This window comes from Triturus cristatus, chromosome 5_2 (assembly GCF_964204655.1).
Source record: "Triturus cristatus chromosome 5_2, aTriCri1.1, whole genome shotgun sequence".
Taxonomy (NCBI): domain Eukaryota; kingdom Metazoa; phylum Chordata; class Amphibia; order Caudata; family Salamandridae; genus Triturus; species Triturus cristatus.
This window is the reverse complement of record NC_140588.1, coordinates 567,138,442-567,161,664: the sequence shown is the minus strand read 5'-3', so window position 1 is coordinate 567,161,664 and position 23,223 is coordinate 567,138,442. Positions and strand designations below refer to the sequence as shown.

Below are 23,223 nucleotides of genomic sequence, written 5' to 3'. Positions count from 1 at the left end.
ACAGCGAGGCTTCCTGGTGAAGGCGGCGGTCGGAGGTGCTCTGGGGCCAGCCTCCCTCCTTCCCAGAGCAAGGACCAGAGGTTGAGGTTGGCGGGCAAGAACGGTCATGCCACACGCGGATGCCAACCTGTTACCTAACTAGTTGACCTAGAGCTTGTTTGTTCATCTGGGCCCTCAGTGTTTTAAGTAAATATCTGTGAGTCACTTGTGGGTCACGAGTTAGAGTCCCGGCAGTGCCACCGCGGCTCCATACTCACCCGAGGCTGTGGGTTTGACTATCATTGTTGGGGTGACAGCAGTGGAGTTTGTTATTTGCCTTACTACAGAAAGCATGGGTGCATGAAGTGTGGGGGAGATGGGGGATTTACCACCCCCCCCTCCCAGATTTTGGACGCAGGGGATAACAAGCAGGGGATAACAAGCGGCAGTGAAAGCGTTTGCGAAAGTGAAAGCGATCGCAAAAAAACAAAAACAAGCGGCCATGAAAGTAAATGCGATCGCGAAAGTGATCGCGCGAAGGCCATGCTAAACTCATCAAACTCAGGCAAGCTGCGTACAAGAAGCGGCATTTCCGTTGTTATGACACCAAAGTGCAAAATGGCATTGGACTGTCCACAGTCCTACGGACACGCGCATGCCGTTTGCTTTAGACAAATGGCAAGAGCAGCCATCTTTGTCCATGCAGACGCGTGCATGCAAGCGTTTGGGAGAATTGATTACAAAAGGCACTCGCATGGCGAGAGCAGCGCAGGCGCTGCTATCGCCAGGCGAGACCTAAAACATAATACAAGCAGCAGCGTCTTACTTATTACCCGTAAAAAGCTCAATTATCTCTTTATATGTGAAAAAGATAGAAATGCGATGGATAAATTTTACAAAAAAATCTTGAGCTTATGTATTGTATTTATTACTTTTAAATAGCACTCGCTCAGTAGGGAGCCTACTTCAGAGCCAATAAAAACAGAATCATACATTTAATAAACTGTCATTTTTCGTCCTTCGTGTTTAAGCGTTGTTGAGACTTTAACAGCGCGAGTTTGAAATATAAATGACAACAACGCAGGAGGAACCGGCGCCTCTTAATCCCTAAATGTATTTATCATTTGACGAAGGACAATGCGCAAGACCGAAATGCATCGAATGACGTTGCATTGAGGGGTGTGAGGTACAACATTGTCGATCTAGAATTTGAACGATTGTCCAAAAAAGTATTTCAATCAATTATGCAATATAAATATAGAAAATAATTTTCCGTTATAATAAGACAATGCACCAGTTTAGGTTTGGATGACTGAATGCCAGCCATTGATATAAGCAAAGTTATCAGGGATTCCAGGGTGCAATAGCTTAAGAAAGTGACAGTTCTTAAATATTTCTTGACAATTTATTTCTGATATCTTTTCAAATCAGTGATTTGTGAAGAAAATGAATTTAGTGTTTTTATAAACCGCTTTGTACTTACTGTTGCTGAGGCCTATCAATCAGCTCAAGAGCATGTTCGGTATTGGAATTGCAATTTTCTGTTTCACCAAGCAAGTACAAAAAACACAGGATCTACTTCGGTCATATTCAATTTGAGAAGTTGTAGGTAGTCTGGAAAGTCAAGTGTGGCAGTTCTCAAACACTGTGTTGTTACTAATTTAAATACGATGCGTTTGTTCCTGTAATTTTTTTAATAAGAAGGTAGCATCTGTCTTGCAGGTCCCCAATAAGGTGTCAAACAACACAGATGAAGAAATCGGAAAAGGAAAAAGGAGTCAGATATGGGTTGTCCAAGCCTTTGTGTCGTGTTGTTGCAGCATCGCGCTTTCCATGGATTGGAATGGGTGATTCGTTCAGTTATCAGCCATTTGAATGGAGGGGGCAGTTCCCTTGTTGGTGAGGGTCCGTCCTACTGAAAAGAAGGCCCGCACACCAGTAGAGTGAAGCACTGGGATTTCATACAGGTAACAATCCAGGTTCCCCACTCTCACCAAACGATAAAGTTGTCCATGTAATTATGAATACTATTCATTACAGTGTAAGTGCTATACATGTTAGGGTCATATCTCTGCCCCTGAAGGTATTGTGCCTTTCTGATTTTTTTGTGTTCATCTTGATTTACGGTGGAAAACACAAAATAGTACAAACAAAAACTTACAAAGGTGTAGGTCCAACTGAATAGAGACCTTTACTATGATAACTTCTGCATATCCCAACCCTTCATCACCTCTTAGAATAAGCCTCGACTCCTTGAACATGCTGCCCTTCAGAAACTCAAAGCATAAAGGAAGACCCAATACTCACTGAACAGTGAAAAAGTACACCAGTAGTAAACTATAGTTATTCATCAAACGACTACCTAATAACCACTTGACTCCTCCAGGAGTGGAGAAAAGCGCGGACATAACTAGTGTAATTCAACGGAATACAGGAACCTGTCAAGACAACACACTGGAAAATGCTCACTGGAGGCAGGGTCCAGCGAAGAGTCCAATTTACCAAGAAAAGTTTCTGGCTGTGTTGTGTTCAACGTGTAGGTTAAGCACAAAACAAGACAAGTTCCAAAATGTGTCATCACTGTTAAGTATGTTCCAAGATACTCCTGTCGCACATGACCCAGAGCACGGTTTGAACATGGAGAGAACTACGATAACACCAGACAACTTTATCTTATTGTTTCTACACCATCCACTTCATTGGCATTCATTTTTATCAAACTATGAAGAAAAGAATACTGACAAACCATGAAGAATGGCGAGAGAACCTACTATGCTCGTATTTCAATTTACACTTCTGACATGATCCAGAAAGCTGATCTAAAATAAAGAAATACAGCATATATTTACTTAAGGCTACCAACGCACATAAGAGGAAACAAGACAGATTAATGAAAAAGGCATCATCTGTGAAATAGACTTGACCATAAACAACTATCTCTCAGATATACACCTTGGTTGGAAAGAATCGAATTGGTGAAAATGATAATGGCACCAGTGATAAACTACCTATTACAACTGGTTCCAATGATGATGTCTGATATTTTCTTCAAAAGAATACAACCTCAATATTAAATTTATTTGGGCCCATGAAAGATCTAAAATGTCGTTGAAAAAGCTTATACTACTAAAAAAAAAAGAGAAGGGCGCAATTTCCTGACTTGCTCTATCCATCAAAGAGCCTTCCTAGCTAGGCAAGGTATCTGCTGGCTATTAAAGGATAGCTCTGATGGTATTACTCCTGAATGCCTACTTTTGTTGAAGAAGAATTACAGATGGTTAAACCTAATACCATTACACTATTAAAACCCCTCCTTTGCCCCCCAAATTAAAGTCAATCAGAGTTTAACAGATATGACAGGAGCGCTCCCAATGCTAGATAGAAAATGCAAACACAAAATTCAACACACATTCATAATCCCATTATGGCATAATAAACAATAAAATGAACAGGAAAAGTCTACATTGGATGGTGATTTGCAAACTAGTGGAATAACACAAGAGAGCTCCATGAGCATTTAGACAGCTTTAGCAGAAAAATTAATTGAGACTGCAAAATGGTGTTTTTCCATGTACTAAACCCATTTTTCGGTTTCGTAAAACCTTTCTGATTTACAAAATGGTTTTGACAACTCATTCTGAATCTGAAACAGAAGGGGGACTGAAAGATGTGCTCTGCCTATTTACGATTCAGAAAGAAATTTATCGCAACCCACTGAAAAGTTGTAGACTCCTAAATTAGATCATCAATTGAGACCGGTCTGTCATATATCAATGCAAAGGATCTTATCAAAAAGTACAAGGCCACTGTGGAATGAGAGGGACATGCTTTTCACCACATTCAGGCATCTGCGAAAGACATCTACTTATTAAACGTGTGATTTCCAGAGTCCTGCCCAAAATGTGAATCCAAGACCCACAGCAGTGTTGAGTGAGCAAATGCGGCAATGTGATCCTACTTCTAACTACTGTGTCTTTACCTTCTATCTTAGCTCTTTCTTTTTCTCTCTACTCAATCTTTCTTCTCTTGTTCGCATCCCAATATTGTCTATCAGCAGGTCTGTGACTCTTCTGAAGGTTTATTTTTTTTTGCCTTTTTCATTAGCAATGTATTCGATATAAGAATATATTCTGGTTCTAGCGCAAAGCAAGTGATTGCTTATCTGTTAATCATTACTGATAATCATAGTTATCTAATGATCATTCTTTCTGAAGTAATTTGTAAATTTTCTTGTATATAAAAAAAAAGAAGATTTGAAATAAAAAGGATACACATTTTTGATCTGCAGATCACACCCAGATTTTACTAGCCTGTGTTGAACTTGCCGGATTAACTCATGGACTAACCATGGAAAACAAGATAAAGCGACTCTAGCAAAGGATAAGAAATGGTCATAACATAAATACTGCATGACAACTGTAACCGCAGGAATGAAAGTAATCAATGTCATCTATTGTTCGTTTTTTTCAGACTGAAGTTCTTGCATGTTGAATGAATGCTTACCATGCTCTCAATCGTAACGTTATTTTATCCAGTATTTACAGAGCGATCGTTTACCCAAGAGTATCATGGAACTAACAATACCTGAGAGAGAAATGGAAACAATGGAGTGTGACGCCAACCTTAGCAGTGCAACTCAAATGCTTTCTTGAAGAGCTAGGTTTTCAAAGCAATCCTGAAAGTTTACAATTTAGTGATTGAATGTGCAGTGGGAGGGAGTTCTATGTAGTTGAGGCTAGCAGAACGAATCTGCAACCCCTGACCCTTGATTTGCAAAACATGTATCATCAGGAAATTGGCTGTAGAAGAACGGAATTCCCTCTTCAGGGCATATCTCCCCACTCGACTGGTCAAGAAATACGGGGCCATCCCATGCACAGCCTTACAGACTGAGCAGCAAATTTTGAACTGAATGTGTTACTTCACTGGTAACCAATGGAGCCGTTTCAGAATGGGTAGGGTGTGTGATCTGCGAGAAGCCTTGGACACCGACCTAGTCACTGCACTGTGAAGCAGTTGTAGTCTTGCAATGTCGCAATTTGGGAGGCTAAGATGAATGCTATTTGCATAACCTAATCACATGCCAATGACAGCTGCCAGTCCATAGTCCTCTTCGATTCAACGGAAGTAAACAGTTGTAGCTTCCTGAAGGTCCGTAGAATAAAAACAATTTTTTTAATATATACGAGAAATGCTTGACAGAGGAGGGACGGCGGCACTGATCCTGTTGGAGCTCTCCGCTGCTTTTGATAATGTCAGCCATGAGATTCTGGCTGCCCGTATACAAAGCCTGGGAATCGGGGGCACAGCATTGGAACTCCTCAAGTAATTTCTGTATAACCGACTACATAGTGTGACTATGGGTAATTTCATCTCCAGGCAGTTCTCCTTGCCCTGTGGAGGCCCCCAGGGTTCAGCATTAAGCCCAACGCTGTTTAACCTCTATGTTACGCCACCTGCGTCGATAATCAAAGACTCCAGCTTTACTTTAGCATCTTATGAGGATGATACCCAAATTGTGGTGTCACTAGCAAACTGCGATAACAACTTGGTCGAGGCTTTCAGTCTATACATGAGCAAGGTGAGGAACTGGATGGATTGCAACTGCCTGAAATTGAATGCATCAAAAAACGAGGTTATCATGTTTGGCAGGTACAAGAAGAGTTTATCCTTTAGTTCACACTGCTAACCCAATACCCTTTCAAACTAACCGTTACACTCATTCAGCTCTCAACCACATATATTTCTGAGAATTTGGCCCAAACAATAAATCTATAGTACACTAAAAGTAGAAATTATTACAAAGTTTATCAAAAAGGACTTAGACCAACCGAAGGTTGTCTATATCAACAGTAATTAAAAACAATCCATAAATTAAAACCACCAACTGTCTTAGTACTTTAACAGTACTCTAATACAATAATATACTAGACAGATCTGAAAAAGTTGTCAAAACAGCAAGAGAGACATAATCAGACAGTATTATTTGTCATTCAAGTTAGCACATCTTTAAACGAAGAGACAAAGAAGCCAACTGGCACCCTGCGTTTCAATTTCTGTTGGTTTTCGGCTAAGCCAGTCAGCATTAACAGATTGTGCAAAAGAAAGTGCGTCGACGCGTTTCGATGGTATACATTGGTCTTAAACCATCTTTTTCAAGACTAGAATTTTGCTCTCTTTTACAGTTCAATTTAATTTTGAAATTTCCAAATATACACCTGTTTAAAAAAATAAAAGTTTTGCAGTCAGTGTACATAAAAGACCAATTCATAAAAACATTATACATCATTATTTTAATAACTTCCTACTTCAAATACACCATGATTTAACGCCAGGGCCCCAGAAATACATTCACACACACATCTATTTCAATTCCTCTTCAAACAACTATATGTACATCATGTCAATCTTTAAACAGACCTTTCTATTATAGATATTTTGAATCCCACCTGAAAGGTCAGGACAGTCCACCAGGTGAATTTTATACTACCCCGGGGTTATAGATTAACCTCTTCCCTAATATTCTCACCTGTTGATTATTCAGGTGTGGCAGCGAGGTGTATCCAAAAGGGCAATCCAAATGATCTTGCTCCTTTTCTTTCAAATGCAACTCTCACAATTCGAGTCTTTCATGTAACATAAAAATACATAATTATACTAAGAAGATTAATTCTCCTCCATATTTAGTACTAACCCTCAATTGGCTTCTTTATAATTAAAGATCCATACCTGCTATTTATTTTATTTTTTCTCACAGCTTCTAGTCTTGAAAAAGATGGTTTAAGACCAATGTATACCATCGAAACGCGTCGACACACTTTTCTTTGCACAATCTGCTAATGCTGACTGGGTTAGCCGAAAACCAACAGAAATTAAAACTGAGGGTGCCAGTTGGCTTCTTTGTCTCTTCGTTTAAAGATGTGCTAACTTGAATGACAAATAATACGGTCTGATTATGTCTCTCTTGCTGTTTTGACAACTTTATTAGATCTGTCTAGTATATTATTGTATTAGAGTACTGTTAGACTACTAAGACAGTTGGTGGTTTTAATACATGGATTGTTTTTAATTACTGTTGATATACACAACCTTAGGTTCGTATAAGTCATTTTTAATAAACTTTGTACTAATTTCTACTTTTATTGTACTATAGATTTATTGTTTGGGCGAAATTCTCAGAAATATATGTGGTTGAGAGCTGAATGAGTGTAACGGTTAGTTTGAAAGTGTGTTGGGTTAGCAGTGTGAACTAAAGGATAAACTCTTCCTGTACCTGTTTGAGTACCCCTATCCTTTGGTTTCCCAGAGGGGTTCCACTCATTTTAACCTTGATCGTTATCATCTTTGGCAACAAACCTTCTCTTTGGACACTGGACTGGTGGCCTCCAGAGCTGAACACATTGCCCACACCTTCAACTAAAGTAAAGAACTTAGGATTCCTGGTAGACAGCGAACTGAAATTTAAAGACCAAGTCAATAAAATTACCTCTGCCTCTTTCTGCTCCCTAAGGCTTATCAAAAACAACGAGACATTTTGGCCCCAGAACTCTTCAAACAGAAATCAGAGCTTTGGTCCTCACAAGGATCAACTATTGCAGTAGTCTCTACCTCACTGTTGCATCAGGTCCTCTGAAAAGATAACAGATCCTGCAGAATGCTGCTGCCCGCTTCATTTTTAAAATTCCCAAATATGAATCAGCCAAAGATGCCATTAGGAAACTGCATTGGCTACCAGTTAGACAACAATGTAAGTTCAAAGCCCTCTGCCTAGCATATAAATCCCTGCACGGATTTGGGTCAGACCATTTCAAGAGGAGATTTAAATGGTATGTACCAGTCAGAGCACTGCGCTTGGGTCTGCCAGGAACAGGATAGTCCCCTCATTCAGGAAGACCTTGTGGGGGAGGGGAGAGTTTTTTCAGGGCCACCGCGATACTCTGAAATAGTTTGTCACTGGCACTAAAAACAGCCTCTTCCCTACTTCGTTTTAGAAAAGCCCGGAAAACTTGGCTCTTTACACAGGATGGATTAGAAGGCATCCTGTGTACTTGCATAACCCGCCACAGACATTGCCACTGCCTTTAGCTGTACCTCCACAGTGCCAAAATGCCCTCGGGCATGACTTGCGATATATAAATTGTATTTACATTACATTTTGAGACCACAGAATTAATTTGCCGTCTTAATGAAAGTTGTTGGTCTTCTACTATTTCTAAGCTTTTAACTGCTGGCTTGGAAACCAGTAGTGGCCTCATTTCGCTGGGCCAATAGATTGGACCAGGATGCAGAGTTGCCATTAAAAAACACTATTTCAGTTTCCTCCGCATTTAACTTTGAATAATTACTCCTCATCCAACCACTAACAGCACATTATGTCTTGAAATAAAGACTGAGATGCAGCTTGACCACGAAGACATACATAGTAAGATCTCAGAGTAATCAGCAGAATTAAAAATTCAACACCCTCTATTAGTCAGTTCCTTTATCGTGGTTGAATGTAAATGTTGAATAAATGAGATGAGAAGGTCGAATCTTGAGGAACTCTAGTATCAACTTTAAGTTCAGTTGCCCTAAACAAGGTCGATTGTACTGCCCGAGTTTTGCTATTCAGAAATGAGGCCATCCATTTATGTGCCATCTCAGATACACCTGCAGCACTTAGACAGCGGAGCAAGATAGTATAGTCCACTGTGTAAAAAGGGCTACGGACAGTTCAAGTAGGACATATGTCCTATGTCCAAGGACATCAATTACCGACAGTATCACAGTTTCAGTGTTATGTTTAGCATGAAAGCCAGCTTACTGAGGTCCAGGAACAAATGATTAACAAGTTCCTGAGCAACATGCGATTCAAGGAGCTTGGCACATTTCCCTGGGTTGTCATTGGGTTTTTACATCGTGCTAGCATTATGGCTTTCAAGGAGAAATGTAGTAAGACATTAAGTGGTTTTACAATGGCAGGGTATATTGCTTGTATAACTCTGGGCAGGCAAAGATCTGGGGGGTAGCCAGATTTTATTTGGTCAACAGTTGTTGTAAAAATCCTTGATTTAAAGAGGTAAAGATAGCTAACTTTATGTAATCTTGCTTCTTCTCCTCTGACTTCTCAATCCCAATCTTAGGGCTATCTGTAATGGGCTCTTTGATGGACCTTATCTTTTCAATAAGGAACCCAGTCAGAACATTGCAGCGTTCTTAAGAAATCACTGTAGTTTGACAAATTCTGTCCATAGATGAGAGGCTCTGCATGATCTTGAAGGGTTTCTCTCTAGGGGCTCCAGGCTTTGCAAACACTGTTTGAATAGTAGGTGATCTTAGTTTGTGTGATCAGCTTTTTAGGTCGAGCCTAGGCAGCGGGCATGAGCTGCCTGGAAGACCTGTTGTAATCACTACACGGAATATAATCCCGCCTGCTGCTTGCCATTAGTTCAGTCCTGCTTCGCTTTTCTTTGCTGGATTCTTATTGGTTGGTGCTCCAAATACATCACTTCCGTTTTTCGCTCAGGATCACTGGCCAACTACAGTTTCATTACGCTGTAAAGTGTTCGTGTGTTCCTTTGGAGACTACTTGTTTTATTTCCTTCTCGTGTTACACTGTGGGTGTCTGTCTGTAGTACCATGCAGTGTTTATTTAATCATCACGGTGCCCGATTCATGTTTCGCGCATAACTTTTATGTACACGGGCGCCACGCTTCATTTTTCAGCACGCCGCCCGTTTTCATGTTTCTTGTCTTTTTTGATACCAGGATTGAACTAGAGATTTCAGGATTCGTTCCCTATGCCCTTGGATAACTGCAGCGTTTTTTTTTTTATGCCTCCACTTCACTGCAAACTAAAAATAAATCATCATTTAGAACGCCAATAGCTCGAACTCTCCCAAATGCAAGACCTATTGCATTGCAAATGCTTTGTTATACTTAGTTAGAGCTTTCTTATATTTAACTTTACATATTTCATCGTATTTGCTTTGTCATTTCTGCTACAGGTGCCTTCGGCATAGTTTAGCTTCTATTAAATCTTTATAAAAACCAAGCAGCAGATTGAATTTTTTCATTTTCCAACTGCTAACAGGTGGAGCAAACTCACTTTCTATCCGATAAAGCCAGTTATTAAAAACTTGAACTGCTTCAACAGGATTATTACTAAATAAAGGATTAGTTTCATGAAAGGCCTCTATCATCCTCTCTTTTTTAATCTTAGCTGATTTCATCACCTGTCGAAAATAGGATACCCGTTCACTATTTTTTCGAAAAGTTAGGATAGTGGTAAAGTGATAGAAGCAATCAAGGGGGGGAGGGGCAACGAAGAGGCAGAAGCCCAATGACGCAGAGCAAAGATGGGGAGTGAGGGAGAAGAGATAAATAATACTACTTCTTAAAGCCCATCTCCAAAACCTATTGGGAACTGTAAAGAACAACCTTCCTCAAAACGCAGTGGGCTTTCCGCCCATCCAAGCAATCTCAAACTACAAAAAACTAAGAAATGCGCCATTGCTGATCCAAAGTCCACTCCCTTTCTATACTTCTCTGTATTGTATTTTTTTAAAGTATTCATGACATGAGGTCACCCATATGTCTAAAGCGGTCCGCAGCGAGACCTAAACATATCTAAGTAGCAGAGCAGAGGACTTTTGAGCATCGAGCAGCTCCTCCTTTTGGCTAATGGAGCTGTATTAGCGCTCAGTGTGGTGTGCAGGATTCCTGAAGCCTCTTGGAACTATGAAGAGCTGTTCTACTCATAGTTTAATTGTGAATGGGGAATCATTTAGCGGGCAGTTTCCAGTACTCGTGAAACAGAGTGAAATTCAACAATGCATGAGACAGCACTCAATTCTAGCCCACAAATAAGCAAGTCTCACTAGGGGAGAAGGGGACTTGATGCATCTGTTAAGAGTTTTGTCAAATGAATGCCTAAATGTTCACAGTGTGCATTAGGATACATTTTCTTGACCGCATATGTTCTTTACCTGATGTCTGCTCTCTGTGGACACTTTCATGATATTGCCCTGTTTGTCTGAAACATCCATGACTTGAGAATCAGTGAGGAAACACTCATCTGGTGTTGAATACCATCCTTCATAAACCCCTTTATAAATAAAACCACTTTGGCGTAACACGGTCCAGAAATGTTCCACGGCTGATCTGTGACGCTGCTCTGTAGTCCGGATGTAATCCGTGTAGGAGATACGGAGATGGTTAAAGACATTCCTATACTGTTCGGAGACTTCATCACAGAATTCCAAGGGGTCTCTTCCAGCAGTGTCCGCAGCTTGTTGAATTTTCAACCCATGTTCATCCGTTCCTTTAAGAGAGATAAAAGCCAATTCAGACTTTAAGAGACTGAATCAAAATACTTAATTTTTAAAGTCACATATTACATTCTCTGACTACATATCACATGTAAACAGTTAGGCCCACGGAGAGGAGAAAGGTTACTACAATGCAATAGGCAACTCCGATTAACTTGATTGAACATCTGAAATATACGCACATCCCCCAGACAATAAATAAAAGTCAAAATAGGATACCTAGATTTTATCAACTTACCTTGCCTTAAGGTTACATTCAGGACAAACATGGTGGGTGAACACAGGCAGGTGGCTTTCTACTCCCACTTCAAAAGAGAGGACAGGGTCTCCTTTAGCCCGAAAAACAAGCATTTGCAATGCAATAGGTCTCGCATTTATGCGAGTTTGACCTATTGGCATTGTAAATGACAATGGCTTTTATTTATGTTTCAAAAACTAAAACATAAATAAAAGGCAATGTCATTTACAATAAAAATAGCTCAAACTCTCGCAAATGTGAGTCTTATTGCATTGCAAATGCTGGTTAGTCATCATAGTCTGACCCAGAAGAAGGAAGGAAAAGAAAGCAAAGGGGGAAAGAATGAGAAAGAGAAATATGGAAAAATAGCGAGAAAGGGGTAAAGCGGATGAAAAAGGGGCAGGGATTAAAGCGGTACAAGGTGAAATTAAGTTTAAACATCCTTTGTATTCGGCAACCCATCATATGACAGCGTCATCAGCAGGTTTTAAGAGCAATTTGAATCCCCGAACTTTCTCTTTTACAAATTAAGCACGGTGTGTGACTTTCCTGTGCGTTCTTTGTATAGAGATCACCCGTTTCACACTTCGGCACATCATGAGCAGCTTATACAGGCCAGGTTCCTTTGGTGCATGCTGGGATTTGTAGTTATGTGTAACCCATTATAATACCAGGACTACAAGTGCTAGAATTAAAAAAAACAAAAACAAAAAAAACACGACTCCATGAGCTTCTTACGCATGAACCGGGAAAACATGAGAGGACTGGGGTGACACTTTAATTTACACTCTCTCCAATAAAGCCAAAGGATGAAGTCGGTGTAATGAGAAAACTATTAGCAAGTACCCGTATTTGTAGTGAGAAACTATACAGACGTGGCCCTGAAAGAGGCGCAACACCCCGGAGGTGCTTATATAAGGTCACTAACCCTACTGTTGTGGAAACAACTGTGACACCCTGAAATGAATCAGGCATTTTGATCCAATCTCATGGTCTGAGGCTACTTTCTGAAGGCCACCTACATGTCCTTACAGTACATATGATAGATTGTAACGCAGCTGGTATGTATTTAGTGATAATTTCAGGGAGAAATTGTATATCTGTTAAGAAGGCACACCGTATTCTAACTTCTCCAGCCACTGGCTTTGGAAGTGTCCATCAACTTACATTTGTACACAGTCTCGAAATGCCTCCTCTTACCTCTCCCCCTTAGTTAACCCAAGCCACATCCATCAAGTAGTGAAGCTTCGCTCTTCCACCAGAAGGTGCACGACAGCAGCACGACTTTGTATTTACACCTGCTTTTCAGGCGTGATTGTTCAATTAGTTGTAAACAAATAGTCTCAGCATGCACTGAAGTGGGTGTTGTGGATGTTGTCCTCCTACAAGAGTTCTTCAAAGCGCGCTGGTTCTGCAGATTAGGTGCTAAGAGGGGGAGGATTGGGTGTCACAGTTTAGAAAGTTAGCCTCAGATTTTAGGAATCGGTGCCGACAGCTTGAAACTATTCAGGGGCAGACTAACACATGGGGGGGACCTGAAGCCAGTGTGTGCATGCTGCAGAGGAAATGGGGACGGTAGGGAAGGGTGGCCGCCCGGCCTCAGACTCCCCGCTGCGTCATACAGAGCCACACACAACCAGTTCCGGTACCCTCCGGTGGCCTTGGGCTTTGCAGATAATTAATTCCCAGACCCCTCGAAACAGGTGGCTGCGCTGACCCACAGGTAGGAGTGGGGACTGGGCACAGCAGCCTGAGCTCTCTCGGAGCAGGCGGTGCTGGTAGTATATTGTCCGCAGTCACTGCCCTGCTAGTAGGTCAGAGGCACAGCGCTGCAAAGAACAGGGGAAGCGTCCACCACCAGCCCCTGGAGGCAGGAGAACCAACGTCCGAATTTCACAGGGTGGTGGTGGGGGCGGGCTATCTGAGCTATAGGGCACAACCTTTGACCTCTGTGATATCATCGGAAGTCATCGGACGATAAGGAAAAGGATAGATTTAAATAGAGCAATATACCAAAGTTCCTTCAACACCAGTATGGAACAAGCATCGGGCTGCCCTGAAGTGTCCATCTGTTGATGTCAGGAAGGACAGTATCAAACTCTGGCCGGTGGTAGCAATTCCAGGGGGCCCAGGTCCATTGGCAGGCAATAACAAGTGAAAGTGAAAGAGCGCCATGCGTGCGTTGTAGGCACGCTGTGAGCGTGCACATCGGCGTGGCCTGCAGCTCGTGCCCAGTGGCGGCGCCTGCGGACTTCGCCGTACTTGAATAAGTGCTGCACGGCTCGTGCGAACCAGGGAGAGGGCCGCCAAAGCGCCCAAAGCAACAAAAAGACAAGCCCCTGCATGCCATGCTGCACGGCCGAGGAGCCTGCCAGCCCGAGAAGAGCTACCGGGAGGCGACCAAGGCAGGTTAGTGACGGCACTGCCGTGCCTGCGAGTGCCGCGCTGCTCCGACTCAGTGCACTGAAGCAAAGCGCCTCACCAGGCTGTGAGTTTGAGAGACGCGACACTGCTAAACACAGAACCGTGTGCAGTACCCAACTTTCTAGCGCAGTGCGAGCTCAACTTTCATGCGCAGGGTGTGACGTCACCGCCGTGCGATAAACAGAGAAGGGGCGAGGCAGTGCAGTGTCATTACCGTGTGTTTAAACACTGTTTCTATTCCCAGTGTGCCACTGTCTCATTAAAAAAAAAACTGAAATTGCATGAGGCTTGCGAGGACGGAAAAGGGACAGGAGATGTGCACACCGCGTGGCTGTACGTGCGCGTACACAGGCTCAAATCGCAAATCGCCCTGCGCGTGCCCATCTCCTGTCCCACTTCCGAGGCAAGTCAGCAACAATAGATCTCGCTGGCGACAGCGCTTTAGTGCTGCGTTCGCCAGGCGAGACCTAAAAAGAGGAGGATAGTGTCCCATTCCATGCCGGTTTGGAAGCTTAGGGAAATAAAGTGCATATTACTTACCAGTTATTACAACTAAGCTTACGTCATTGTCCCAGGCATTACCTCTGTGACGTGTATCACATGACAGACTGACATTCAACTACCAGAATTCCTTTCCAATGAGGAGCTGCATGTCCTGAAATAACCATTGTCCACCAAGCACTATTAAGAATGCATGTTCAGGGAAAATTTCTGGGCAATAGTAGACCTCTGCATCTTGCAGGTGGAAATACAGAATAAAGCAGTTACTCCTAATTTACAGTCAGACCGACACAACAAACATGCTGATTACACAGTTGGGAAGAAACTTTAACACCCTGAGACAGGAGGATGTAATCAGACCGTTCTTTCCGGAATAATACTTAGATGAATAAAGTGGAGCTCGTTTTTTACCCCTATTCTAGGTCATATTTGTATTGTGACCCATTCATATAGCAACACATTTTTTAATTTAAACAATCAAAAGGTATCCTTGTGAGTCAGCATTCAAGCAGCCATTTCAGATGAGCATCAACAGATCCTACACAGATTAAAATCCAAGTTGCTTTCAGTTCCTGCAGCTGCAGACTGCCCAAAATGGACCATGTTCATACTAGATTCAGAGGTTGGCACTGGGTTTGCCACTTGTTGGAGACGTATCAAGGACTTCAGTGTTGTGCAGTTCTTTCTGAGTCATTCATTTCTGGCACTGGGAACACAGGTTGCAGTGGATAGCTACTGGTATATAAGGCTTTACCTTAACTATGCAATAGCCCCAAATAAATCCAAGTGGCTCCTGATAACAGCAGAAACTACCAGCACTCAAAGGCAACTTTCAGGTCCTGCGACACAAATCCTTATTTCCACTACTACCAAGGCATAGTAAAAATTTACCAAAATTGATTTATGTCAAACTAAGCAAATACCAAATGCCTTCTACCCACACACCACGATCCTCAGAACCATCACTATTCAAATGACTTACCTTATCCAAGACAGAAACAGAAGGGAGATCCTTCCCAGTGTGGGCCCTCTATACACTGGAACTCCTTACATCGACAAATCCAGAAATCTAAAACCATCTTACATTTTTGGGCAAACACCAAAGCATTACTTTTTAAAAGGACTCGCTGAGTACCCTGTGTAAACGGAGGGCAGAGGACTCAAATAACTCAATCTACAGAACTCGAATCCATTTAACTTGCTCCACAGCTGTAAACTCTACCAGCATCAACACTGATCCAACAAAAACACACATACCTGCACCTTCACTGACAACTAACGAAAATTCTGCAGGGCCACCTTCATGCTGGAACACATATAACCTATTCTAGAAGGAACCATGGACACCGGGATACGATGAGTCTTTAGGGTAAACACTAAGCGCTGTACCTGGCTTTTATGGATTTGTCAACAGCCTTTAACTGTGTTAATAGATCCAAACTATGGCTGTTGTAGATGGACCTAGATGTGAAGTTGTCATTGGTTAACTTTCAGCACACACTACATGAGAAACAGGAAGCGAAGGTTCAATATGGCCTGTCAGGTGACTTATCGGACTCATTTACCTTAGCCAATGGGATGCACCAAGGTTGTATTCTGGCCTACTTGCTCTTCATTATTTATATTAAAACTTGCGTACCGCCTTGGTTAAAGCCACTAACGACATTCCGAGGATTTCCCAAGTGCCAGTACCGGAGATGCTTTACGTAGACTACGGAATAATAGAAAGGGCCTTTCTTAATTTACGATTGACTACAAATCAGTGGGTATCAAACCGAGGCGAGTTAGATTCCCTACTCCTGATCGGCTGTGAAAGTGGTTTTCTAATACTCAGATTAAGGTAATCAAAATAATCTAACATTTTATCCCCCGCACATCGGGCAAACAATACGGTAAGGTCATTTACTGGGACTTTAACAGCATGACAAGGGTGACCCCCGGATATTTCAAATGCCAAACAAGTCTTAATCCATCAATGGTGTACGGGATGATAGCTAGTAGGGCTTCAGGGGGGTGGTTTTAAACACTGGAAAATGACCTACTCCATGCAAGGCATTTTGATCACCTCATTCTGTTGCTAATATGGCACCATGCGAAACCATGATGAAAAATGTCTTGTTGCAAATATATAAAATCGATAATCGAGGACCTAACATGCCCTCTATAAGAAGCCAATGTTACCCCATCTATATTAAACAATTCAACAAAGTCAACTAAACCATGCTTAGCAAGGATACTGCTTAAACCCCCCCCCCCCGCTGTTGGATTTCATCCAACGGAGTACAGAACTGCCTGTGCCTGCGCTTTAAACCCACCAGCTTAGTATTACAGTCCCCACAAGGAGATAGTTAAGTTGTGATATGTGCTTGACTCCTACAGGCCTCAGATCGGCAAGGAAAGCAAATAAACACTCCCAATGGATACATACAAAGTTTGAGAAATCGGTATTGTAAAGGTTAATTAAATAAAAACAGAAAGCACTAAAGCTATTCTTTATAAGCAAAGCCATAAACTATGAGCTTTCCATATCCTAGACCGAAACTTCCACTTTCAGGTTTAAGTTTATCCAAATCGAGAGACCCCACTTCCCTACCATGTAAAGCAGAGACAGCTGGGCAAGAATAGCAAGAGAAACCAGGGTAGGAAAGACAAGTGGTGCCCCATGTTTCTTGTAAAACCACAATATTATATTTTGCAAATAAAGTTAGCCAAGCAGGATTGATATCCTTATCTTTTAATCCAGCAACATTCCAACTCATAAAAGTGAAGAAACCAACCAAGTTGCTATTCGTGCGGCTCTTCACTAGTGAATATTACCAGTCTCAGACTGAGTGTGGGGAACAGCTAATTTGTCCTCTACAGTTCCATCAGTAAGTCAAACCACACAAGAAAGGACATCGTAGTGATTTGAAAGTGGTATGTGGGACATGGACCCTCAAATTGGCATGATGATCAGGCTGTGATTTAACTAAAGGTGGATAATTGGCGAAACAAGGGAATCCCACCCGAGTGTTTTCATATATATTTGAGGGTATGGTAGCTAAATGATAACTTTGTGGCTGCTGAGACAAATTATGTGGTCTCTAGAAAAAGACAAGGCGAGCCAAGGTTATTTTTGGCCTCTCTCCTTTCCCACTCAAAGGTCCAAACAGAAGAATTTGTACTAAAAAAAGGAGATCTAAAATTAACATTAACACAAAGGGGCTGATTCCACACCCTGTTTGACAGAACTGGGTTGCTGTATCTGGTACTGTCTTTTTATTGCTGCAGATTACTCGCTTCATTTTCTTGTTGGCTGGGAGGGGGGGGAACAAAATGCTTGGTCTGAGAATAAAATGGTGGTGTCAAAGGTTCTAACAGAGACGGATGTGTCTTACCGCCAAATGCACTATTACCAGGAGGACTTTTCCCCGAAACCACAACAAAGGGATCTCCTAAATTCCCCTCAATGTTAGTAACAGGGGACAATGTACCCATATTCAACGAGAGCATCCACTCTGTGAGCAGAATTTCTATGCTTATTACCCCCATGACCCTTTTGAGCATACAATTGACTGAAGTGCTTTTTACCTGTGGGGTGGATGCCATTTGGATCCCAGTGTTTTTAGGTCGAGCCTACAGCAGCGCATGCGCTGTTACTCGACTTTTGTAAGTGGGATTTAAAAGTGCTTCCCACCAGCATTTGCTGGCCTAATGCTTGCGTTCACGCCCGCCGGTGCGCACGCCTCTCTCCCGCTGCAGCCCCCATCTTTGCATTCCCCGCGACCAATGCTGGTTTTCTTTTGGATAAAGCAATTAATGAGTGTCTTCGCTTTCCAGCTCTCCCTTGTGTACTTCTTTCAATGTCCGCACATGTTGCTCTGTCACCTGTATGGTTTTCCCCCATTCTCTCCAGATCTCACTCTCTCATGTATTCTACTCCCAATGGGGTGCTCTGTGTCCTTCCACCCGGGCTTCAAAACAATTGTTCTACCACTTCTTATTTTATGTACTAAACCAACTCGTTAATTTTTTTTATTTTTTTTTTATTCTTGCGTCATTTTGTAGACACGTGCATACATGTTCATAGCGCTATTTTTTGGTTTCCTTTAGCCTTGCTGCACAGCGTAGAGAGTGCTGTGCAATATGCCTAACAAGCATTTACAATGCAATGGTCTCGGCATTGTTAAAGTTAGAGCTATTGGCATTGCTCATGACATTTTTGTTTTTAAAACATTTAAAGAAACGGCATTGTTATTTACAATGTCAATAGATAAACATAAAAACATACAAAAATAATGTCATGAGCAATGCCAATAGCTCTAACTTTAACCATGCCGAGACCATGAGACTGAGCTGCCTCATTGACTGCTGGGTTTATCGCATCTGCGCTCCCTCAGCCGGCTTGTGAGTGTATTGTAGCCGGAGACTGAGCTCCCTCTATCTGCTGGCACCCTTCGCTGTTGCACCGATGGAGGCCTCAGATGCTGCGTTAGCCTCGAGTCGGCACAATGTTGTCCCTCGACGACTGCGAGGGGAAACCCTAGACGCTACAATGTGCTGACGGGTAATTAAATCTTTTCACTCCGACACGCTATATAAAAGTCTCATGTGGAAAGACTTTACACCAAGGGCGACTATGCCAACAAAGGCCCACTGTCTGTGTACTCTGTGCTTCCCATTCCCAACTTACAAACATATCACTGCACCAGCAGGAGCACAATTAAACAGAATAAACCAGCCCAAAGTAGAAATTGCACACCATGCCATTATGGGTATGCAAATCAGCCCAGGAACGGCTGTTTCGTTCTCCACATTGCAGTATGCGACCTGTAAGAAGTGAAGCCAACATTACAAGTGTAGTGGGAAAAAAAAGGACAATTTTGCAGTGAATCTCGCGTTTATTCAGACAGTTAAATAAGTCTCGGCACACTTTCTTTGAGATTTTCAGGGCTGGCGCAGAGTACAATTTAGTGTCACAATTACATTCGGTTCGTTTTTCACAAGTAGACGTCCTCCACTGGTATTCATTCACCTTGACCCATTCCCGAGATGACTGAGCTGCCTTCAGTGACTGCTGGGTTCCAGCAGCTGCCAGGATTGCTGTGGGAATTCAACCCAGTTACCCGCCAGTAACTGGAAACCCTAGATTGAAATGCTTCTACTGACTTCTGGGTTCTAGCGGCTACTAGCAGCGATGGAAATGTCACCCAGTTTCCCCGGGGTAACTCGAGAATGAGCTGCCTCCACCCACTGCAGGATTCTAGCAGCTACCAGCAGCTGTGGAGGTATCACCCAGTTACACGTGGGTACCCGGTAATGAGCTGTCTCCACCGAATGCCGAGTTCCAGCAGCTCTCAGCAGCTGTGGAAATATCACCCAGTTACCCCAATGAGCTGCTCCTCAGACTTCACTCACCCCGAGACTAGCGGCTACTGGGGCTGAATGGCTTCAATGCACTGCAGGCAGAATGGAAACAACAGGAGATCACAGCACCGCCGTGCATAAACGCCTCATCTGGAAAGCCGCGGTATATGAACCCCTCATCTCGAAAGACCTGAAAGTCAGAGTGACCTTAAAAATAAAGGCCCACTGCCCACCACTCTCTACTTGTCCACTCCCAGCTCACAAACATATCACTGCTGCAGCAAACAGACGCTTAAAAAGAAGAAAGCAAACCAAAGCGGTAATTGTTGCCCATGGCATTATGGCTATGCAAATGAGGCCAGGACCAGGCTGCGTTCTCCAAACGGCAGTCACCCACCAGCAAGAAATGACGCAGATTATAAGACGGCAGTCAAACTATTTAGAAATATTGCAATCATTCCAGCTTTTATTCAATAGCAGCGAATGAAGTATTTTTCACTCTTGCAGTCAGCACTTTCAAGACCGCAGTACATTTCACAATTGAAAATAAAGTGCCGTTTTTTGAGAGAATGTACAAGTGCTCTTTGAGCGTGAAGGTCGATCCATCTGGGAGACAGAGGTTCTCCTGAAGGTGCTCGCCCGTCACCAAAGAGGTCATCGTGATCTGTTCTGTGTTGCCGACCAGCAGACCCCTCTGAAGCTCATTGTCGCCCCCATCTGTAGATTTCAAAGAGTTGCCTGCCAACAGAGTCTGTGACAGAGCACAAGGTCTGCAGGGCTTGCGCCACATCCCTTATGACTTTAATCACAGAACACAACATCACCAGTTCCTGCAAGTCTCCAGTGCACTCTGGGGGGCGCTGGGCATTATTTGGGTGTGGGGTTCATTTTCCCTCCTGAAGGGGCGGGGCTCTTTGTGAGGGTGGCTGCGCACCCTCCTGCCCTGTCTCTTCCGCATGGTTAGAAGTGTAGCTCCTCACAGGTTACACCGTACAACGCAGCTCTAGGCGCTGCTTGGGCGGAGGGAGTTCTCTGCAGACTGCTGTTCCGATGACAGCCAGTTGAGGCCGGTGATTGACTCGGAGGCAGTTCTCGGTACTTCCCACAGCTACAACAGTAGTTGTGTGATTGTGTTAATAGCTGTACTTTTCCTTCAGCAGGTCTAAGTGAAGTGCTTGGGACTCACTGGGCGCCTTCCTCAGTCATATGAGGTGCGGCCATTTTAAACGCCAGGTGTGGTGAGGTTAATCTCATAGGGGGTCAATACTGTGTAGGTTTGCGCTTGGGTGGCAAGGGAAGTGTCCTTGCAGCTCTCTGGGGAGCTGTGAGGTAGCTTCCCCCGGTGTGCCCTCACCGTTCAAAAGCTGCCCCCCCCCCCGCCCCCCAAATCCAAGCAGGTGTGAATGCTGACTCTGCCCGGAGCGCTCACACGCTCTTCATTGCTCTTTAATAGGAGTTCTCTCCTGGAGTGAGACTGAAGCTCTCGCTTTTGAGACTGATCAATCCCGATTTTTATCGGAATGACCTCCCGCGACTGAGCGGTCTCCGGCGGCTGCTGGGTTTGTTGTGTTATTACCATCTGAGACTGAGCTGCCTCGGGGAGCTTCTGCGTTTATTGTAGCAGGAGACTGAGCGAGGGGGAGGAGGGACGGAAAGGCTCTCTCAGCGGAAAGGCGGGACCGTCCAAGTTGGAGGGACCGTGTTTACACCGAGGAGCACCGAGGGAGCCGAGAGCAGGGGGAGTGGTGGACGGGGATTACGCCATGAACACCACTGCCTTTCTCCGAGGCGAAGCAGAAATGCCTCGGAGAAAGGCAGCGGCGCTTTCGGATTCGGGGGCGTGTTCTCCTCTTGCCATTGGCTGGAGGAGATAATCAGAAAAGTCGCAAAAAACACGCCCCCGAATCCGAAAAGGACAGGGCCTGTTCGGAGTGACGAAGCTCTTCTCCAATGGCTGGCCAGCATTCAAGAGGCCAGACAATGGAGAAGAGGGGCGGGTGCAAGCCCCTCTTCTCCAAAACATTAAATCTCTGACTTCCGGTTCTGCCTTCGGCAGACCGGACGGTCCTCGACCTAAAAATCATTGGCAACGCGAAAAGGACCCAAAGGTAAACCTGTTGGCTTTACCAAAGTTTGTTCCTCTATGCAATGATTAATTAACACATTTGTGTTTTCAAAATGAATCTTAAAGTATTAGATTATGATGTGATTAGATTTTTTAGAAACGAAAAAAAATTAAGGAAATACACATTAAATGTTCCAATGAGCGTGATCAGTAAGGTATTCGTGCAGATTTACATTCCATGCACGTTTAAGAAAATGTTCTGTTAAAAAGAACACTTGTTTCAGTGTAGAATATCCTTTCGCTGATGTTCTGATCAAGCCTTGCCTGCTGTCATTCTGTTTCAATTCACAAAGTTATGGCACCGTCACATTTGTACCAAGTGCTGTTACTAGGCAACTGCTGACGTCAATCACTACTGCACATGGTTTGTGTGTTTATCTGTGGACTTAAAGGGCAGAAGTACGGTGCGAGTACCATGGTAATCCCATACGTAGTGTTAAACGACAATCTACATCGTGTAGTTTAACAGTTTTAGATGCCTTTTCAGTGTAATGGACATCTATTTAGCAGTAAAACAAGCTGCAAATGACATTAGCTTAGGTGAGCCCAGCTTTTTGTAGCTTTATTTTAGGAAGGAAAAACAACCTTTATGCTTTTTTTATCTTCTTAAAAACGTAATGGGAGTATCAATAAAATGGATGGCTTGGAAAGTTTGAGAATGTTGATTATTCTCGTACACAATACCAGTTAAGTATGTTTCTCGGCAAATCAACTTGAGTACCGTTTAATAGCAGAAAAATAATTGGCAGCTTTAGTAATGCTTATGGAAACGTACTTCAGATTTATTTGAAGTGTTTTGAATTTTTATATTAATAATTTTTAAAGCTTCGTTGGCAGAGGCGGAACAGATGCAGACGTTTTTACAGTAAGCAAGGTAAAGCGCACACTGGCAGCGCTTATCCCTCAAGCCTCTTTTCGTTCCTATGTTGCGCCGAGCATTTTGAGTCTGCTGCAAAATCTTCAGTTTCACTCCCAAAAAACTCTGGGAGTTGAGGCAAATTGAAATGGCATAGGGTCGGGAAGGAGCATTGCATAGTAGTGGATATGAGCCCGAGAAATGTAAAATGCAGTGGACTAGGTCTATACCGATCTATGCAAGCATCCATGGCACAAATGTAGCTCCTGTTGTGCAGTCAGCCTGCTGTCTAAGATTTAGTTTCTTGGAAACCCCTCCGGGTCCTTTCTAACTCCATGCGGCATTTAGTGATTTCGGATACTGGTGAACTTGAGTTTTTATCCGTTCTGCCGTGAGTGCTAGAATTTTTCTGTAGATTAGATACACACTCCAGAAAGAGTAACTA

The 23,223-nt window shown here is 43.1% G+C and overlaps 1 protein-coding gene across 1 annotated transcript in view; it reads right to left on the bottom strand.

The window, feature by feature from the left end:
* Positions 1-23,223, bottom strand: part of MARS2 (methionyl-tRNA synthetase 2, mitochondrial) — a 62,202-nt gene that overhangs the window by 5,788 nt on the left and 33,191 nt on the right. The window contains exon 2 of the mRNA XM_085607642.1: positions 10,947-11,281. Coding sequence (XP_085463768.1) covers positions 10,947-11,281 — 335 coding nt within the window. The remainder of the gene's footprint in view (positions 1-10,946; positions 11,282-23,223) is intronic.